Source organism: Oncorhynchus tshawytscha, linkage group LG20, assembly GCF_018296145.1.
Source record: "Oncorhynchus tshawytscha isolate Ot180627B linkage group LG20, Otsh_v2.0, whole genome shotgun sequence".
Classification (NCBI taxonomy): Eukaryota; Metazoa; Chordata; class Actinopteri; order Salmoniformes; family Salmonidae; genus Oncorhynchus; species Oncorhynchus tshawytscha.
This window is the reverse complement of record NC_056448.1, coordinates 49,436,750-49,457,877: the sequence shown is the minus strand read 5'-3', so window position 1 is coordinate 49,457,877 and position 21,128 is coordinate 49,436,750. Positions and strand designations below refer to the sequence as shown.

The window sequence follows — 21,128 nt, the reverse complement described above, 5'->3', positions numbered from 1 at the left end:
CAGAAGAAACCATATTTGTTTAATAAACAAGTCAGCCATATCAGCTATGAGGCTGAATGAACTGTTTTGCTTCCAGACAAGGCTCTGCTGATAGCCAGGTGTAACAGTGGTAAGCTGTTGTGACAGCTTTATGTAGGCCTTAACAGTTTGTGGGCACCGTTTGTCACCGTTATCAGTGGCGGATTTAGGTATAGGCGACATGGGCAGTCGCCCTGGGTGGCATCATGGAGCACCCGCACAAAATAATAATATTAATAACATAAATACATTAGAATGGTGACATTTGCACGTCATGTCAATGATATCATGTCACCATGTTGGACAGTGTGTCAATTAACCTTGTTGGAATGTGCGCTCTGATTCTAGCTTGTGAGCTAGGTAGGCTACTGCCTGGGAAGATCTCACACTCAGAAGTACGAGATGGGGGGAGGGGGTTAGGTTGACCTCAGGTCTCCCCACTGGAAGCCAGAGGTAGGGAGAGCAGTGACCTCAGGTCTCCCACTGGAAGCCAGAGGTAGGGAGAGCAGTGACCTCAGGTCTCCCAAACAGAAGCTAGAGGTAAGGAGAGCAGTGACCTCAGGTCTCCTCACTGGAAGCCAGAGGTAAGGAGAGCAGTGACCTCAGGCGTCCTCACTGGAAGCCAGAGGTAAGGAGAGCAGTGACCTCAGGTCTCCTCACTTGAAGCCCGAGGTAAGGAGAGCAGTGACCTCAGGTCTGCCCAACGGAAGCCCGAGGTAAGGAGAGCAGTGACCTCAGGTCTCCCCACTGGAAGCCCGAGGTAGGGAGAGCAGTGACCTCAGGTCTCCCCAACGGAAGCCCGAGGTAAGGAGAGCAGTGACCTCAGGTCTCCCCAACGGAAGCCCGAGGTAAGGAGAGCAGTGACCTCAGGTCTCCCCAACGGAAGCCCGAGGTAAGGAGAGCAGTGACCTCAGGTCTCCCCAACGGAAGCCAGAGGTAGGGGGAGTGGGGAATCTATCAAATAGCGCACCTCTAACTTTGTACAGTACCAATGCAGTTAGTAATGCAATTAGTTGTGCAGTTTAGTCTGGTGTGTTTCTTGTTTGAAGTGCAATAATTAGGTTCTCTTCTTTATAAGTGTGTTATTCTATTTGTGTGATATAGGATTTGTGCAATTTTGTTTTATTTATGTATTTTTTCTTAGCAATAGGGTAAGAGTAATAATTCAATTCTCTTTTTTATTTTGGATTTATATACTACAATTTGTTTCTCTTTGACTTTGTTACTTTTTGATAATTATGGGTCTTATTTTTGTATATATATTTATATAGTTTTAAATGTTTGAATTATTTATTTGTGCTGTTCCTAATGTCTGAATAAAAAATACAGTTAGTAGTGCAGATTGGTGCTTTTTGAGGGGGGCGCTGATTGGTTCGCCCAGGGAGCAATACTGGCTAGAACCGCCACTGACCGTTATAGAGCAACTAATATATTGTTCAGTGTTATGTAGTGGCTTTGCTGGCAAGCATCTAAAAAATGGGGAAGCTTGCCCCACCAAGATTTACATGATTAAATCGCCACTGGATAAAACATTGCCTTTATAGAGCTGATATAGGCTATGTTCCCACGGTGGCGCAGGGGACACACTCTTCACGCTGTCCCTCCCAACCCCTTGCAGAGGCTGCATTCACGGTAAACGCTGCATATCGGCTCAAACGAAAATTACCTTTACATTTCTTGTGCGCAATCTGTAACTCTTCAGCGACACGAATTGAATACAGATCTACTGACATCGAAATAGTTGTAAAGACAAAACCATTGAACCAAAGAGATTGTATTCATTCATGTGGAAATGTTACTCGTGCAGAATAAATATTGACCCTGAGCTAACTTCCCTAAACTTTCGTCCCAGTCCCATCCAGTCTTTTGTCATCATGTACGTAGCCTAGTCCGCGGCTCTGTTTGAAACACGGAACTACTGTAGGAGGTGAATGGGTAGGGTCGTGATTAGCACATTTCAACACACTCGGGTGGCAGTCCTTGGTGAAGTTTGGCGCCGGGGTCAGATAGTTACACCGAGTCTGGTGGGTGTTGTTGTTTCACCACCTGTTGATTTTTATCGGGACTAATCATGTTGCCATTGGAGACACTGCGTAAACGCATCGAGCCAGTGGTCCTATGTGCCCAAATAGCGAGCGCGTTTTTCGACACCGGCTTGCAGATGGTGGTAAAAGAGCAATGCGCCATTGCGACGGATGCTCTTAATCCAACCCCCACTGAGGACAGCCGGCAGAAAGCTATGTCCAACTTTTACATGATATATAATATGCTGTCCAAGTTCGTTCCGATCCTACCCGCCATTATTTTAGCCAAGGTAAGTCAGCAATTTTTCGATTGGAATTTTAACACCCACAATGTTAAATGTGGAAATGAAATTTGAATCCAAATAGTGTTAAACTAACAAGCCAAAGAGTGTTGTGTACCTCACACCATGAGTGTTGCAAATTCCGATTTAAAAAGTGCTACACAGGATTTTCTTTCTTCATTTTTTCCTATTGTAATTTCAGAAAATGTCCATAATATCTCTAGGGGTTTAAAGTGAAGTGTTTGACAGTATTACTTACCCGACAGTATTGTGATTGGCGGTGATATTCGGGTATTGATTTGTCCGACCAGAGCAGCATCTTTTGTCACACTGGGAAAGCCGTTCTGACTTTGTGGCTGTGTTATCTAGTGAAAATTGCTAATTTCCTGCTTGCTAAAATTCTACTCTGTTCGCTCAATTTCAATACCATACAATGACAGCCTAGTTTTACAATATCACAGGGGTCTGAAACTCCTGGTTTACAGGCCGTATCAGCAAGTCACATTATGATGGCTTGCAAAGTGTTACATAGTTTCCTATTGGAATCCAGCCAGAGTTAAGATAGCACACAATTGGAACTTTTAAATACGTGCAACTGCAGTTAGAATGACTGCCAAGGTAGGGAAGATCGATAAATGAGACCGCCTAAACCATCTAAACTGGAACAACTATCTCAACAGGTGAAGTAAGTCCAACCACTTACAGATTGGATTCATTTAGAAACGTTTGTTATTTATCTTTTTGTAGTGTAATATTAATGAATCAATCAATGTGCAGAAACATAGATTAAAAATGTTAAAAAATGATTCTATAAAGCAACCTGAAACAAAGTATGCTGGACAATATGATGAGACCCCTCCCATATCTTTTTCACCCAAATAATTAACGGAAATGAACTCAACACAGTCGAGTAACAACAAAACTTAATTTATTCCCTGCAGGTGGTTTTAATTTCAATCCCACTGGTGTTAACCCCACTAGAATCAACACTCAGATATACCACTGGTGTTAACCCCACTAGAATCAACACTCAGATATACCACTGGTGTTAACCCCACTAGAATCAACACTCAGATATACCACTGGTGTTAACCCCACTAGAATCAACACTCAGATATACCACTGGTGTTAACCCCACTAGAATCAACACTCAGATATACCACTGGTGTTAACCCCACTAGAATCAACACTCAGATATACCACTGGTGTTAACCCCACTAGAATCAACACTCAGATATACCACTGGTGTTAACCCCACTAGAATCAACACTCAGATATACCACTGGTGTTAACCCCACTAGAATCAACACTCAGATATACCACTGGTGTTGACCCCACTAGAATCAACACTCAGATATACCACTGGTGTTAACCCCACTAGAATCAACACTCAGATATACCACTGGTGTTGACCCCACTAGAATCAACACTCAGATATACCACTGGTGTTAACCCCACTAGAATCAACACTCAGATATACCACTGGTGTTGACCCCACTAGAATCAACACTCAGATATACCACTGGTGTTAACCCCACTAGAATCAACACTCAGATATACCACTGGTGTTAACCCCACTAGAATCAACACTCAGATATAACACTGGTGTTAACCCCACTAGAATCAACACTCAGATATACCACTGGTGTTAACCCCACTAGAATCAACACTCAGATATACCACTGGTGTTAACCCCACTAGAATCAACACTCAGATATACCACTGGTGTTGACCCCACTAGAATCAACACTCAGATATAACACTGGTGTTAACCCCACTAGAATCAACACTCAGATATACCACTGGTGTTAACCCCACTAGAATCAACACTCAGATATAACACTGGTGTTAACCCCACTAGAATCAACACTCAGATATAACACTGGTGTTAACCCCACTAGAATCAACACTCAGATATAACACGTTTTGCCTCAACACGAGATTTAAACAGCCACACATTTTCTGTGTAGACTTTGTGTTTCGAAATCCTTGCCAGTCTTTACTTTATACCCTACTGTTGTAACCTACTTAAATTGCTGAAGCAACTAGGCGTATTTTATATACGTCTGAAGAAATGCTTTCACTTATTCATGTGTTAATTCATTAATTTGTTCATCCATCCAAGGTAGGTGACCTGGGGTACCGGAAGATCCCCATCGTGATCCCTCTGGTTGGTTACCTGGTCTCCAGAGTGGTCCTGCTCCTGGTCATAGTGATGGATCTCCCGATACAGGCTATGTTCGGCGGGGTGGTGGTCCACGGACTCAGCGGCGGGTTCTGCTCCTACTGGGCCGGGGTCATGGCCCTGGTGTCGCTCACCTCCACCGAGGAGGACCGCTCTCTCCACATGATGCAAATGGAGCTGGTCTATGGCATAGCTGGACTCATCGGTAGTTTGGTGTCTGGGCACCTCTTCCAGTTGTACAGTGTGGACTTTAAACAGGGGACAGTGTTAGTGAGCCTGAGTGTCTTCCTCTACTTTGTGTGTCTCGTCTACACAATGTTTATCTTTCTAATACCAACTGTCTCGCCAAGCGCACAAGAGCGCAATGAGACCAACGGTATCGACACGCAATATTCCAAGAATATTCTGAACATTCTGCTTCTTTTTGCGGGTGGGATTCTATATGACGTGGCGGTGGGAGGAGGAATGGAGATACTGGTGACCTTTGAGATGAAGGAGCCACTGAACTGGAACGCCACCCAGGTGAGTTGAAATGCATTCCATTTTTTTTTTTTTTTTTTGGGGGGGGTTTAAAATATGTGTGTGTGTGTGTGTGTGTGTGTGTGATTTGTAGCCTGAGTGCTGGTCTGTTGTGCCATCATGCCACTTCTGGCCCTATCAAACCAAACATGTTTAACAAGGAGTTGGAAAGATAGCACCAACAGATCCAGGCTAGTGCTGGTCCCAGACGGTAACATTTTAAAACATCCATTAAAACACATTTCCAAACCAGAGCCCTCTATTGCAGAGTTATGAGACAATGACCTATTGTTATAGAGGGCTGTGGTTAAATCAAACACATCAACAGGTAGGTTACGGTAACGCCGCCGGATTCCTGGTCTTCCTGACGAGCTTCCTGGGTGTCATGGTAATGTCCAGATGGGTGAGTGACGTCACCCTCATCATCATCGGCATGGTGTCCTTCGCTGCCGGGATCTACTTCATGGCCTTCGTCACGGCAACATACATGTTCTATCTGGGTAAGAGGAAGTTCATCATGACTGGTTTGATTTCAGATTACAATGTAAAACACAGGGTCCACAGTGAACGACAAGGCTCCTCTTTATTACAGTTAAAACCAGGTAAACACACACACACACAGAGAGACAGAGAGAGACACAGCAAGAGAGATACAGAGAGAGAGACACCGAGTCAGAGACACAGAGAGAGAAGGAGCGAGACATCAATGATTTGCGTAACCTGTAAACCTTGACAGAGATGAGGAAGTGAAACACTGCCCAGGATGTCTGAAAGCATGTGTTAAAAGGAAGCGTCACCTTATTTATTTAAAAACTCATCTTATCTTCACACTGTCAAGTCTCTCTCAACCCCTTCAAATTATGGACTGTAAATGTATTATTACTGGAGACTAGAAAGGGAACTCGCCTAGAGACTTGAGTCAACAGAAATGTGGTTACACCCTTTACACACTCACTCACTGCTTTCTTACAAAATCCCACAGCAGACACAATATAATATAATAGATAGCTGACACAATATAATATAATATAAAATGACAGCTGACAGAATATAATATAATATAATAGACAGCTGACAGAATAATATAATAGACAGCTGACAGAATGTATTATAATATAATAGACAGCTGACAGAATATAATATAATAGACAGCTGACAGAATGTATTATAATATAATAGACAGCTGACAGAATGTATTATAATATAATAGACAGCTGACATAATATAATAGACAGCTGACAGAATATAATATAATAGACAGCTGACGGAATATAATATAATATAATAGACAGCTGACAGAATATAATATAATATAATAGACAGCTGACAGAATATAATATAATAGACAGCTGACAGAATATAATATAATATAGACAGCTGACAAAATATAATATAATAGACAGCTGACAGAATATAATATAATAGACAGCTGACAGAATATAATATAATAGATAGCTGACAGAATATAATATAATAGACAGCTGACAGAATATAATATAATAGACAGCTGACAGAATAATATAATAGACAGCTGACAGAATATAATATAATAGACAGCTGACAGAATATAATATAATAGACAGCTGACAGAATAATATAATAGACAGCTGACAGAATGTATTATAATATAATAGACAGCTGACAGAATGTATTATAATATAATAGACAGCCGACAGAATATAATTTTATATAATAGACAGCTGACATAATATAATACACAGCTGACAGAATGTATTATAATATAATAGACAGCCGACAGAATATAGTATAATATAATAGACAGCTGACATAATATAATAGACAGCTGACAGAATATAATATAATATAATATAATATAATAGACAGCTGACGGAATATAATATAATATAATAGACAGCTGACAGAATGTAATATAATATACAGCTGACAGAATGTAATATAATAGACAGCTGACAGAATATAATATAATAGACAGCTGACAGAATATAATATAATAGACAGCTGACAGAATATAATATAATAGACAGCTGACAGAATGTATTATAATATAATAGACAGCTGACAGAATGTAATATAATAGACAGCTGACATAATATAATATAATAGACAGCTGACAGAATGTATTATATTATAATAGACAGCTGACAGAATGTAATATAATAGACAGCTGACAGAATGTAATATAATAGACAGCTGACAGAATACAATATAATTGATAGCTGACAGAATTAGAAAGCTGATCTTGTCACTTAATTCTTCAGTTGTGTTTTGTTTTAATTTACAGCCTAACACATACTTATCCCTTTCAGCACGAGCCCTCACGCTGTTCGCCCTGATTCCCATGCCCACCATCCGTGCCCTACTGTCTAAACAGGTCAACGGCTCGTTATATGGTGAGTCTATAATACATGTTCTATAATACAAGTTGACAGAAAAAAATCTAATAGACAGCTGACAGATTGTAAAATTGTCTCTAGTTCTATTGCCCCCGTCTCTAGTTCTATAGCCCCCGTCTAGTTCTATAACCCCCGTCTAGTTCTATAACCCCCGTCTCTAGTTCTGTAGCCCTGTCTCTAGTTCTGTAACCCCCCGCCTCTAGTTCTGTAGCCCCCGCCTCTAGTTCTGTAGCCCCCGCCTCTAGTTCTGTAGCCCCCGCCTCTAGTTCTGTAGCCCCCGCCTCTAGTTCTGTAGCCCCCGCCTCTAGTTCTGTAGCCCCCGCCTCTAGTTCTGTAGCCCCCGCCTCTAGTTCTGTAGCCCCCGCCTCTAGTTCTGTAACCCCCGCCACTAGTTCTGTAGCCCCCACTCTAGTTCTGTAGCCCCCGCCTCTAGTTCTGTAGCCCCCGCCTCTAGTTCTGTAGCCCCCGCCTCTAGTTCTGTAGCCCCCGCCTCTAGTTCTGTAGCCCCCGCCTCTAGTTCTGTAGCCCCCGCCTCTAGTTCTGTAGCCCCCGCCTCTAGTTCTGTAGCCCCCGCCTCTAGTTCTGTAGCCCCCGTCTCTAGTTCTGTAGCCCCGTCTCTAGTTCTGTAGCCCCCGTCTCTAGTTCTGTAGCCCCCGTCTCTAGTTCTGTATAACCCCCCCAGTCTCTAGTTCTAGAGCCCCGTCTAGTTCTAGTTCTATAACCCCCGTCTCTAGTTCTATAGCCCCCGCCTCTAGTTCTATAACCCCGTCTCTAGTTCTATAGTCCCCGTCTAGTTCTATAACCCCGTCTCTAGTTCTGTAGCACCCGTCTCTAGTTCTATAGCCCCCGTCTCTAGTTCTAGAGCCCCAGTCTAGTTCTATAACCCCGTCTCTAGTTCTGTAGCCCCCGTCTCTAGTTCTATAGCCCCCGTCTCTAGTTCTATAGCCCCCGTCTCTAGTTCTGTAGCCCCGTCTCTAGTTCTGTAGCCCCCGTCTCTAGTTCTGTAGCCCCCGTCTCTAGTTCTGTAGCCCCCGTCTCTAGTTCTGTAGCCCCCCCGTCTCTAGTTCTGTAGCCCCCGTCTCTAGTTCTGTAGCCCCGTCTCTAGTTCTGTAGCCCCCGTCTCTAGTTCTATAGCCCCCGTCTCTAGTTCTATAGCCCCCCGTCTCTAGTTCTATAGCCCCCGTCTCTAGTTCTATAGCCCCGTCTCTAGTTCTATAGCCCCCGTCTCTAGTTCTATAGCCCCGTCTCTAGTTCTATAACCCCAGTCTCTAGTTCTTTAGCCCCCGTCTCTAGTTCTGTAGCCCCCCGTCTCTAGTTCTGTAGCCCCCGTCTCTAGTTCTGTAGCCCCCTCTCTCTAGTTCTGTAGCCCCCGTCTCTCGTTCTGTAACCCCCGTCTCTCGTTCTGTAGCCCCCGTCTCTCATTCTATAACCCCGTCTCTAGTTCTAGAGCCCCCATCTAGTTCTAGTTCTATAACCCCAGTCTCTAGTTCTATAGCCCCCCGTCTCTAGTTCTGTAACACCCGTCAAAGCCCCCGTCTCTAGTTCTAGAGCCCCCGTCTCTAGTTCTGTAGCCCCCCGTCTCTATTTCTGTAGCCCCCGTCTCTAGTTCTGTAGCCCCCGTCTCTAGTTCTGTAGCCCCCGTCTCTAGTTCTGTAGCCCCAGACTCTCGTTCTGTAGCCCCCGTCTCTCGTTCTGTAGCCCCCTTCTCTAGTTCTATAATCCCCGTCTAGTTCTAGTTCTATAACCCCAGTCTCTAGTTCTATAGCCCCCGTCTCTAGTTCTGTAGCACCCGTCTCTAGTTATATAGCCCCCGTCTCTAGTTATAGAGCCCCTGTCTCTAGTTCTAGTTCTATAACCCCCGTCTCTAGTTCTATAACCCCCGTCTCTAGTTCTGTAGCCCCGTCTCTAGTTCTGTAGCACCCGTCTCTAGTTCTATAACCCCCGCCTCTAGTTCTATAGCCCCCGCCTCTAGTTCTATAACCCCGTCTCTAGTTCTGTAGCCCCGTCTCTAGTTCTCCAGCCCCGTCTCTAGTTCTATAACCCCCGTCTCAAGTTCTAGAGCCCCCGTCTAGTTCTAGTTCTATAACCCCGTCTCTAGTTCTAGAGCCCCCAGTTCTAGAGCCCCCAGTTCTAGAGCCCCGTCTCTAGTTCTAGAGCCCCCGTCTCTAGTTCTGTAGCCCCCCTCTCTAGTTCTGTAGCCCCCGTCTCTAGTTCTGTAGCCCCCCGTCTCTAGTTCTGTAGCCCCGTCTCTAGTTATGTAGCCCCCGTCTCTAGTTATGTATCCCCCGTCTCTAGTTCTGTAGCCCCCGTCTCTAGTTCTGTAGCCCCGTCTCTCTAGTTCTGTAGCCCCCGTCTCTAGTTCTGTAGCCCCGTCTCTAGTTCTAGTTCTAGAACCCCCGTCTCTAGTTCTATAGCCCCCGCCTCTAGTTCTATAACCCCCGTCTCTAGTTCCCTCGCCCCCGTCTCGTTCTATAACCCCCGTCTCTAGTTCTGTAGCCCCGTCTCTAGTTCTATAACCCCGTCTCTAGTTCTAGAGCCCCGTCTAGTTCTGTAACCCCGTCTCTAGTTCTGTAGCACCCGTCTCTAGTTCTATAGCCCCAGTCTCTAGTTCTAGAGCCCCCGTCTAGTTCTATAACCCCGTCTCTAGTTCTGTAGCCCCGTCTCTAGTTCTGTAGCCCCGTCTCTAGTTCTGTAGCCCCCGTCTCTAGTTCTGTAGCCCCCGTCTCTAGTTCTGTAGCCCCCGTCTCTAGTTCTGTAGCCCCCGTCTCTAGTTCTATAGCCCCCGTCTCTAGTTCTATAGCCCCCGTCTCTAGTTCTATAGCCCCCGTCTCTAGTTCTATAGCCCCCGTCTCTAGTTCTATAACCCCAGTCTCTAGTTCTTTAGCCCCCGTCTCTAGTTCTGTAGCCCCCGTCTCTAGTTCTGTAGCCCCGTCTCTAGTTCTGTAGCCCCCGTCTCTAGTTCTGTAGCCCCGTCTCTCGTTCTGTAACCCCCGTCTCTCGTTCTGTAGCCCCGTCTCTCATTCTATAACCCCGTCTCTAGTTCTAGAGCCCCCATCTAGTTCTAGTTCTATAACCCCAGTCTCTAGTTCTATAGCCCCCGTCTCTAGTTCTGTAACACCCGTCAAAGCCCCCGTCTCTAGTTCTAGAGCCCCCGTCTCTAGTTCTGTAGCCCCCGTCTCTATTTCTGTAGCCCCCGTCTCTAGTTCTGTAGCCCCCGTCTCTAGTTCTGTAGCCCCCGTCTCTAGTTCTGTAGCCCCGACTCTCGTTCTGTAGCCCCCGTCTCTCGTTCTGTAGCCCCCTTCTCTAGTTCTATAATCCCCGTCTAGTTCTAGTTCTATAACCCCAGTCTCTAGTTCTATAGCCCCTGTCTCTAGTTCTGTAGCACCCGTCTCTAGTTATATAGCCCCGTCTCTAGTTCTATAACCCCGTCTCTAGTTCTGTAGCCCCCGTCTCTAGTTCTGTAGCACCCGTCTCTAGTTCTATAACCCCCGCCTCTAGTTCTATAACCCCGTCTCTAGTTCTGTAGCCCCGTCTCTAGTTCTCCAGCCCCCGTCTCTAGTTCTATAACCCCCGTCTCAAGTTCTAGAGCCCCCCGTCTAGTTCTAGTTCTATAACCCCCGTCTCTAGTTCTAGAGCCCCCAGTTCTAGAGCCCCGTCTCTAGTTCTAGAGCCCCCGTCTCTAGTTCTGTAGCCCCCGTCTCTAGTTCTGTAGCCCCCGTCTCTAGTTCTGTAGCCCCCGTCTCTAGTTCTGTAGCCCCCGTCTCTCGTTCTGTAGCCCCCGTCTCTCGTTCTGTAGCCCCCTTCTCTAGTTCTATAATCCCTGTCTAGTTCTAGTTCTATAACCCCAGTGTCTAGTTCTATAGCCCCCGTCTCTAGTTCTGTAGCACCCGTCTCTAGTTCTATAGCCCCCGTCTCTAGTTCTGTAGCACCCGTCTCTAGTTCTATAACCCCCCGTCTCTAGTTCTGTAGCCCCGTCTCTAGTTCTCCAGCCCCGTCTCTAGTTCTATAACCCCGTCTCTAGTTCTGTAGCCCCCGTCTCTAGTTCTGTAGCACCCGTCTCTAGTTCTATAACCCCGCCTCTAGTTCTATAGCCCCCGCCTCTAGTTCTATAACCCCGTCTCTAGTTCTGTAGCCCCGTCTCTAGTTCTATAACCCCGTCTCTAGTTCTAGAGCCCCCGTCTAGTTCTAGTTCTATAACCCCCGTCTCTAGTTCTAGAGCCCCCAGTTCTAGAGCCCCCGTCTCTAGTTCCAAAGCCCCCGTCTCTAGTTCTAGAGCCCCCGTCTCTAGTTCTGTAGCCCCCCGTCTCTAGTTCTGTAGCCCCCGTCTCTAGTTCTGTAGCCCCGTCTCTAGTTCTGTAGCCCCCGTCTCTAGTTCTGTAGCACCCGTCTCTAGTTATGTAGCCCCCGTCTCTAGTTATGTAGCCCCCGTCTCTAGTTATGTATCCCCCGTCTCTAGTTCTGTAGCCCTGTCTCTAGTTCTGTAGCCCCCGTCTAGTTCTGTAGCCCCCGTCTCTAGTTCTGTAGCCCCCTCTCTAGTTCTGTAGCCCCCGTCTCTAGTTCTGTAGCCCCCGTCTCTAGTTCTGTAGCCCCCGCCTCTAGTTCTATAACCCCCATCTCTAGTTCCCTCGCCCCCCGTCTCGTTCTATAACCCCGTCTCTAGTTCTGTAGCCCCGTCTCTAGTTCTATAACCCCGTCTCTAGTTCTATAACCCCCGTCTCTAGTTCTAGAGCCCCCGACTAGTTCTGTAACCCCCGTCTCTAGTTCTGTAGCCCCCGTCTCTAGTTCTGTAGCCCCCTCTGTCTCTAGTTCTGTAGCCCCCGTCTCTAGTTCTGTAGCCCCCGCCTCTAGTTCTATAACCCCCATCTCTAGTTCCTCGCCCCCGTCTCGTTCTATAACCCCGTCTCTAGTTCTGTAGCCCCCGTCTCTAGTTCTATAACCCCCGTCTCTAGTTCTAGAGCCCCGTCTCTAGTTCTATAACCCCGTCTCTAGTTCTAGAGCCCCGTCTAGTTCTATAACCCCGTCTCTAGTTCTGTAGCCCCCGTCTCTAGTTCTGTAGCCCCCGTCTCTCGTTCTGTAGCCCCCTTCTCTAGTTCTAGAGCCCCCGTCTCTAGTTCTGTAGCCCCGTCTCTAGTTCTGTAGCCCCCGTCTCTAGTTCTGTAGCCCCCGTCTCTAGTTCTATAGCCCCCGTCTCTAGTTCTGTAGCCCCCGTCTCTAGTTCTGTAGCCCCCGTCTCTCGTTCTGTAGCCCCCTTCTCTAGTTCTATAATCCCCGTCTAGTTCTAGTTCTATAACCCCAGTCTCTAGTTCTATAGCCCCCGTCTCTAGTTCTTTAGCACCCGTCTCTAGTTCTATAGCCCCCGTCTCTAGTTCTGTAGCACCCGTCTCTAGTTATATAGCCCCGTCTCTAGTTATAGAGCCCCCCTCTCTAGTTCTAGTTCTATAACCCCCGTCTCTAGTTCTATAACCCCGTCTCTAGTTCTGTAGCCCCCGTCTCTAGTTCTCCAGCCCCGTCTCTAGTTCTATAACCCCGTCTCTAGTTCTGTAGCCCCCGTCTCTAGTTCTGTAGCACCCGTCTCTAGTTCTATAACCCCGCCTCTAGTTCTATAGCCCCCGCCTCTAGTTCTATAACCCCGTCTCTAGTTCTGTAGCCCCGTCTCTAGTTCTCCAGCCCCGTCTCTAGTTCTATAACCCCGTCTCTAGTTCTAGAGCCCCCGTCTAGTTCTAGTTCTATAACCCCCGTCTCTAGTTCTAGAGCCCCCCAGTTCTAGAGCCCCCGTCTCTAGTTCTAGAGCCCCCGTCTCTAGTTCTAGAGCCCCCCGTCTCTAGTTCTGTAGCCCCCGTCTCTAGTTCTGTAGCCCCCGTCTCTAGTTCTGTAGCCCCCGTCTCTAGTTCTGTAGCCCCCGTCTCTAGTTCTGTAGCCCCCGTCTCTAGTTCTGTAGCCCCCCGTCTCTAGTTATGTAGCCCCCGTCTCTAGTTATGTAGCCCCCGTCTCTAGTTATGTATCCCCCTCTCTAGTTCTGTAGCCCCCGTCTCTAGTTCTGTAGCCCCCGTCTCTAGTTCTGTAGCCCCCGTCTCTAGTTCTGTAGCCCCGTCTCTAGTTCTGTAGCCCCCGTCTCTAGTTCTATAGCCCCCGTCTCTAGTTCTAGTTCTAGAACCCCGTCTCTAGTTCTATAGCCCCCGCCTCTAGTTCTATAACCCCCGTCTCTAGTTCCCTCGCCCCCGTCTCGTTCTATAACCCCCGTCTCTAGTTCTGTAGCCCCGTCTCTAGTTCTATAACCCCGTCTCTAGTTCTAGAGCCCCGTCTAGTTCTGTAACCCCCGTCTCTAGTTCTGTAGCACCCGTCTCTAGTTCTATAGCCCCAGTCTCTAGTTCTAGAGCCCCCCGTCTCTAGTTCTATAACCCCGTCTCTAGTTCTGTAGCCCCCGTCTCTAGTTCTGTAGCCCCCGTCTCTAGTTCTGTAGCCCCCGTCTCTAGTTCTGTAGCCCCCGTCTCTAGTTCTGTAGCCCCCATCTCTAGTTCTGTAGCCCCGTCTCTAGTTCTGTAGCCCCCGTCTCTAGTTCTATAGCCCCCGTCTCTAGTTCTATAGCCCCCGTCTCTAGTTCTATAGCCCCCGTCTCTAGTTCTATAGCCCCCGTCTCTAGTTCTATAGCCCCCGTCTCTAGTTCTATAGCCCCCGTCTCTAGTTCTATAACCCCAGTCTCTAGTTCTTTAGCCCCGTCTCTAGTTCTGTAGCCCCCGTCTCTAGTTCTGTAGCCCCGTCTCTAGTTCTGTAGCCCCGTCTCTAGTTCTGTAGCCCCCGTCTCTCGTTCTGTAACCCCCCGTCTCTCGTTCTGTAGCCCCCGTCTCTCATTCTATAACCCCCGTCTCTAGTTCTAGAGCCCCCATCTAGTTCTAGTTCTATAACCCCAGTCTCTAGTTCTATAGCCCCGACTCTCGTTCTGTAGCCCCCGTCTCTCGTTCTGTAGCCCCCTTCTCTAGTTCTATAATCCCCCCGTCTAGTTCTAGTTCTATAACCCCAGTCTCTAGTTCTATAGCCCCTGTCTCTAGTTCTGTAGCACCCGTCTCTAGTTATATAGCCCCGTCTCTAGTTCTATAACCCCGTCTCTAGTTCTGTAGCCCCCGTCTCTAGTTCTGTAGCACCCGTCTCTAGTTCTATAACCCCGCCTCTAGTTCTATAGCCCCCGCCTCTAGTTCTATAACCCCGTCTCTAGTTCTGTAGCCCCGTCTCTAGTTCTCCAGCCCCGTCTCTAGTTCTATAACCCCCGTCTCAAGTTCTAGAGCCCCCGTCTAGTTCTAGTTCTATAACCCCCGTCTCTAGTTCTAGAGCCCCCAGTTCTAGAGCCCCCGTCTCTAGTTCTAGAGCCCCCGTCTCTAGTTCTGTAGCCCCCGTCTCTAGTTCTGTAGCCCCCGTCTCTAGTTCTGTAGCCCCCGTCTCTAGTTCTGTAGCCCCCGTCTCTAGTTCTGTAGCCCCGTCTCTCGTTCTGTAGCCCCCTCTCTAGTTCTATAATCCCCCGTGTCTAGTTTAGTTCTATAACCCCAGTGTCTAGTTCTATAGCCCCCGTCTCTAGTTCTGTAGCACCCCGTCTCTAGTTCTATAGCCCCCGTCTCTAGTTCTGTAGCACCCGTCTCTAGTTATATAGCCCCGTCTCTAGTTATAGAGCCCCGTCTCTAGTTCTAGTTCTATAACCCCCGTCTCTAGTTCTATAACCCCCCCCGTCTCTAGTTCTGTAGCCCCGTCTCTAGTTCTCCAGCCCCGTCTCTAGTTCTATAACCCCGTCTCTAGTTCTGTAGCCCCCGTCTCTAGTTCTGTAGCCCCGTCTCTAGTTCTATAACCCCCGCCTCTAGTTCTATAGCCCCCGCCTCTAGTTCTATAACCCCCGTCTCTAGTTCTGTAGCCCCCGTCTCTAGTTCTATAACCCCGTCTCTAGTTCTAGAGCCCCCGTCTCTAGTTCTATAACCCCGTCTCTAGTTCTAGAGCCCCCAGTTCTAGAGCCCCCGTCTCTAGTTCCAAAGCCCCCGTCTCTAGTTCTAGAGCCCCCGTCTCTAGTTCTGTAGCCCCCGTCTCTAGTTCTGTAGCCCCCGTCTCTAGTTCTGTAGCCCCCGTCTCTAGTTCTGTAGCCCCCGTCTCTAGTTCTGTAGCACCCGTCTCTAGTTATGTAGCCCCGTCTCTAGTTCTGTAGCCCCCCTCTCTAGTTATGTATCCCCCGTCTCTAGTTCTGTAGCCCCGTCTCTAGTTCTGTAGCCCCCGTCTAGTTCTGTAGCCCCCGTCTCTAGTTCTGTAGCCCCCGTCTCTAGTTCTGTAGCCCCCCTCTCTAGTTCTGTAGCCCCCGTTCTCTAGTTCTATAATCCCCGTCTAGTTCTAGTTCTATAACCCCAGTCTCTAGTTCTGTAGCCCCCGTCTCTAGTTCTGTAGCCCCCGTCTCTAGTTCTGTAGCCCCCGTCTCTAGTTCTGTAGCCCCGTCTCTAGTTCTGTAGCACCCGTCTCTAGTTATGTAGCCCCGTCTCTAGTTATGTAGCCCCGTCTCTAGTTCTGTATCCCCCGTCTCTAGTTCTGTAGCCCCCGTCTCTAGTTCTGTAGCCCCCGTCTAGTTCTGTAGCCCCCGTCTCTAGTTCTGTAGCCCCCGTCTCTAGTTCTGTAGCCCCCGTCTCTCGTTCTGTAGCCCCCTTCTCTAGTTCTATAATCCCCGTCTAGTTCTAGTTCTATAACCCCAGTCTCTAGTTCTATAGCCCCTGTCTCTAGTTCTGTAGCACCCGTCTCTAGTTATATAGCCCCGTCTCTAGTTCTATAACCCCCGTCTCTAGTTCTGTAGCCCCCGTCTCTAGTTCTGTAGCACCCGTCTCTAGTTCTATAACCCCCGTCTCTAGTTCTATAGCCCCCGCCTCTAGTTCTATAACCCCGTCTCTCTAGTTCTGTAGCCCCGTCTCTAGTTCTCCAGCCCCGTCTCTAGTTCTATAACCCCTGTCTCTAGTTCTAGAGCCCCCGTCTAGTTCTAGTTCTATAACCCCCGTCTCTAGTTCTAGAGCCCCCAGTTCTAGAGCCCCCGTCTCTAGTTCTAGAGCCCCCGTCTCTAGTTCTGTAGCCCCCGTCTCTAGTTCTGTAGCCCCCGTCTCTAGTTCTGTAGCCCCCGTCTCTAGTTCTGTAGCCCCCGTCTCTCGTTCTGTAGCCCCGTCTCTCGTTCTGTAGCCCCCTTCTCTAGTTCTATAATCCCCCGTCTAGTTTAGTTCTATAACCCCAGTGTCTAGTTCTATAGCCCCCGTCTCTAGTTCTGTAGCACCCGTCTCTAGTTCTATAGCCCCCGTCTCTAGTTCTGTAGCACCCGTCTCTAGTTATATAGCCCCGTCTCTAGTTATAGAGCCCCGTCTCTAGTTCTAGTTCTATAACCCCCGTCTCTAGTTCTATAACCCCCGTCTCTAGTTCTGTAGCCCCGTCTCTAGTTCTCCAGCCCCGTCTCTAGTTCTATAACCCCGTCTCTAGTTCTGTAGCCCCCGTCTCTAGTTCTGTAGCACCCGTCTCTAGTTCTAGAGCCCCCGTCTCTAGTTCTATAACCCCCGTCTCTAGTTCTATAACCCCCCGCCTCTAGTTCTATAGCCCCCGCCTCTAGTTCTATAACCCCCGTCTCTAGTTCTGTAGCCCCGTCTCTAGTTCTATAACCCCGTCTCTAGTTCTAGAGCCCCCGTCTAGTTCTAGTTCTATAACCCCCGTCTCTAGTTCTAGAGCCCCCAGTTCTAGAGCCCCCGTCTCTAGTTCCAAAGCCCCCGTCTCTAGTTCTAGAGCCCCCGTCTCTAGTTCTGTAGCCCCCGTCTCTAGTTCTGTAGCCCCCGTCTCTAGTTCTGTAGCCCCCGTCTCTAGTTCTGTAGCCCCGTCTCTAGTTCTGTAGCCCCGTCTCTAGTTCTGTAGCCCCCGTCTCTAGTTCTGTAGCCCCCGTCTCTAGTTATGTATCCCCGTCTCTAGTTCTGTAGCCCCGTCTCTAGTTCTGTAGCCCCCGTCTAGTTCTGTAGCCCCCGTCTCTAGTTCTGTAGCCCCCGTCTCTAGTTCTGTAGCCCCGTCTCTAGTTCTGTAGCCCCGTCTCTAGTTCTGTAGCCCCCGCTCTAGTTCTATAACCCCCATCTCTAGTTCCCTCGCCCCCCGTCTCTAGTTCTATAACCCCCGTCTCTAGTTCTGTTCTGCCCCCGTCTCTAGTTCTATAACCCCCGTCTCTAGTTCTATAACCCCGTCTCTAGTTCTAGAGCCCCCGACTAGTTCTGTAACCCCCGTCTCTAGTTCTGTAGCCCCCGTCTCTAGTTCTATAACCCCCATCTCTAGTTCCCTCCCCCGTCTCGTTCTATAACCCCGTCTCTAGTTCTGTAGCCCCGTCTCTAGTTCTATAACCCCGTCTCTAGTTCTATAGCCCCCGTCTCTAGTTCTAGAGCCCCCGACTAGTTCTGTAACCCCGTCTCTAGTTCTGTAGCCCCCGTCTCTAGTTCTGTAGCCCCCGTCTCTAGTTCTGTAGCCCCCGCCTCTAGTTCTATAACCCCCGTCTCTAGTTCTGTAGCCCCGTCTCGTTCTATAACCCCGTCTCTAGTTCTGTAGCCCCGTCTCTAGTTCTATAACCCCCGTCTCTAGTTCTATAACCCCCGTCTCAAGTTCTAGAGCCCCCGACAGTTCTGTAACCCCCGTCTCTAGTTCTGTAGCCCCCGTCTCTAGTTCTGTAGCCCCCGTCTCTAGTTCTGTAGCCCCCGCCTCTAGTTCTATAACCCCCATCTCTAGTTCCCTCGCCCCCGTCTCTAGTTCTATAACCCCGTCTCTAGTTCTGTAGCCCCGTCTCTAGTTCTATAACCCCCGTCTCTAGTTCTAGAGCCCCCGTCTTCTATAACCCCCGTCTCTAGTTCTGTAGCCCCCGTCTCTAGTTCTGTAGCCCCCGTCTCTAGTTCTGTAGCCCCCTTCTCTAGTTCTAGAGCCCCCGTCTCTAGTTCTGTAGCCCCCGTCTCTAGTTCTGTAGCACCCGTCTCTAGTTCTATAGCCCCCGTCTCTAGTTCTGTAGCCCCGTCTCTAGTTCTATAGCCCCGTCTCTAGTTCTAGAGCCCCCGTCTAGTTCTATAACCCCCGTCTCTAGTTCTATAACCCCCGTCTCTAGTTCTGTAGCCCCCGTCTCTAGTTCTGTAGCACCCGTCTCTAGTTCTATAACCCCCGCCTCTAGTTCTATAGCCCCCGCCTCTAGTTCTATAACCCCGTCTCTAGTTCTGTAGCCCCGTCTCTAGTTCTCCAGCCCCGTCTCTAGTTCTATAACCCCCGTCTCTAGTTCTAGAGCCCCCGTCTAGTTCTAGTTCTATAACCCCCGTCTCTAGTTCTAGAGCCCCCAGTTCTAGAGCCCCCGTCTCTAGTTCTAGAGCCCCCGTCTCTAGTTCTAGAGCCCCCCGTCTCTAGTTCTGTAGCCCCCGTCTCTAGTTCTGTAGCCCCGTCTCTAGTTCTGTAGCCCCGTCTCTAGTTCTGTAGCCCCCGTCTCTAGTTCTGTAGCCCCCGTCTCTAGTTCTGTAGCCCCCGTCTCTAGTTATGTAGCCCCCGTCTCTAGTTCTGTATCCCCCGTCTCTAGTTCTGTAGCCCCCGTCTCTAGTTCTGTAGCCCCCGTCTCTAGTTCTGTAGCCCCCGTCTCTAGTTCTGTAGCCCCCGTCTCTAGTTCTAGAACCCCCGTCTCTAGTTCTATAGCCCCCGCCTCTAGTTCTATAACCCCCGTCTCTAGTTCTAGAGCCCCCGTCTCTAGTTCTATAACCCCCGTCTCTAGTTCTGTAGCCCCGTCTCTAGTTCTATAACCCCCGTCTCTAGTTCTAGAGCCCCCGTCTCTAGTTCTGTAGCCCCGTCTCTAGTTCTATAACCCCGTCTCTAGTTCTAGAGCCCCGTCTCTAGTTCTGTAACCCCGTCTCTAGTTCTGTAGCACCCCGTCTCTAGTTCTATAGCCCCAGTCTCTAGTTCTAGAGCCCCCGTCTCTAGTTCTATAACCCCCGTCTCTAGTTCTGTATCCCCCGTCTCTAGTTCTGTAGCCCCCGTCTCTAGTTCTGTAGCCCCGTCTCTAGTTCTGTAGCCCCCGTCTCTAGTTCTATAGCCCCGTCTCTAGTTCTATAACCCCCGTCTCTAGTTCTTTAGCCCCCGTCTCTAGTTCTGTAGCCCCCGTCTCTAGTTCTGTAGCCCCCGTCTCTAGTTCTGTAGCCCCCGTCTCTAGTTCTGTAGCCCCCGTCTCTCGTTCTGTAACCCCCTCTAGTTCTGTAGCCCCCGTCTCTCAGTTCTATAGCCCCCGTCTCTAGTTCTAGAGCCCCCATCTAGTTCTAGTTCTATAACCCCAGTCTCTAGTTCTATAGCCCCGTCTCTAGTTCTGTAACCCCGTCTCTAGTTCTAGAGCCCCCGTCTCTAGTTCTGTAGCCCCGTCTCTATTTCTGTAGCCCCCGTCTCTAGTTCTGTAGCCCCCGTCTCTAGTTCTGTAGCCCCCGTCTCTAGTTCTGTAGCCCCCGTCTCTAGTTCTGTAGCCCCGTCTCTAGTTCTGTAGCCCCCTTCTCTAGTTCTATAGCCCCGTCTAGTTCTAGTTCTATAACCCCAGTCTCTAGTTCTATAGCCCCCGTCTCTAGTTCTGTAGCACCCGTCTCTAGTTCTATAGCCCCCCTCTCTAGTTATAGAGCCCCCCGTCTCTAGTTCTAGTTCTAGCCCCCCGTCTCTAGTTCTATAACCCCGTCTCTAGTTCTGTAGCCCCCGTCTCTAGTTCTGTAGCCCCGTCTCTAGTTCTATAGCCCCCGCCTCTAGTTCTATAGCCCCCGTCTCTATAACCCCGTTCTAGTTCTGTAGCCCCGTCTCTAGTTCTCCAGCCCCGTCTCTAGTTCTATAACCCCGTCTCTAGTTCTAGAGCCCCGTCTCTAGTTCTATAACCCCGTCTCTAGTTCTAGAGCCCCCAGTTCTAGAGCCCCGTCCTAGTTCTAGAGCCCCCGTCTCTAGTTCTAGAGCCCCCGTCTCTAGTTCTGTAGCCCCCGTCTCTAGTTCTGTAGCCCCCGTCTCTAGTTCTGTAGCCCCCGTCTCTAGTTCTGTAGCCCCGTCTCTAGTTCTGTAGCCCCGTCTCTAGTTCTGTAGCCCCGTCTCTAGTTCTGTAGCCCCCGTCTCTAGTTCTGTATCCCCCGTCTCTAGTTCTGTAGCCCCCGTCTCTAGTTCTGTAGCCCCCGTCTCTAGTTCTGTAGCCCCCGTCTCTAGTTCTGTAGCCCCGTCTAGTTCTAGAGCCCCCGTCTAGTTCTATAACCCCGTCTCTAGTTCTAGAGCCCCCGTCTCTAGTTCTATAACCCCGTCTCTAGTTCTGTAGCCCCGTCTCTAGTTCTATAACCCCCGTCTCTAGTTCTAGAGCCCCCGTCTCTAGTTCTGTCACCCCCGTCTCTAGTTCTGTAGCCCCCGTCTCTAGTTCTGTAGCCCCCGTCTCTAGTTCTAGAGCCCCCGTCTCTAGTTCTATAACCCCCGTCTCTAGTTCTGTAGCCCCCGTCTCTAGTTCTGTAGCCCCCGTCTCTAGTTCTGTAGCCCCCGTCTCTAGTTCTGTAGCCCCCGTCTCTAGTTCTGTAGCCCCCGTCTCTAGTTCTGTAGCCCCCGTCTCTAGTTCTGTAGCCCCCCATCTCTAGTTCTGTAGCCCCCGTCTCTAGTTCTAGTTCTAGAACCCCCGTCTCTAGTTCTATAGCCCCCGCCTCTAGTTCTATAGCCCCGTCTCTAGTTCTGTAGCCCCCGTCTCTAG

The 21,128-nt window shown here is 49.1% G+C and overlaps 1 protein-coding gene across 1 annotated transcript in view; it reads left to right on the top strand.

The window, feature by feature from the left end:
• Positions 1–1,950: 1,950 nt before the first annotated feature.
• The window catches only part of LOC112236775 (thymic stromal cotransporter homolog), a 69,508-nt gene continuing 50,330 nt past the window's right edge, over positions 1,951–21,128 (top strand). Inside the window, exons 1-4 of the mRNA XM_042302785.1 lie at positions 1,951–2,332; positions 4,449–5,030; positions 5,356–5,527; positions 7,316–7,399. Coding sequence (XP_042158719.1) covers positions 2,090–2,332; positions 4,449–5,030; positions 5,356–5,527; positions 7,316–7,399 — 1,081 coding nt within the window. The 5' untranslated portion in view covers positions 1,951–2,089. The remainder of the gene's footprint in view (positions 2,333–4,448; positions 5,031–5,355; positions 5,528–7,315; positions 7,400–21,128) is intronic.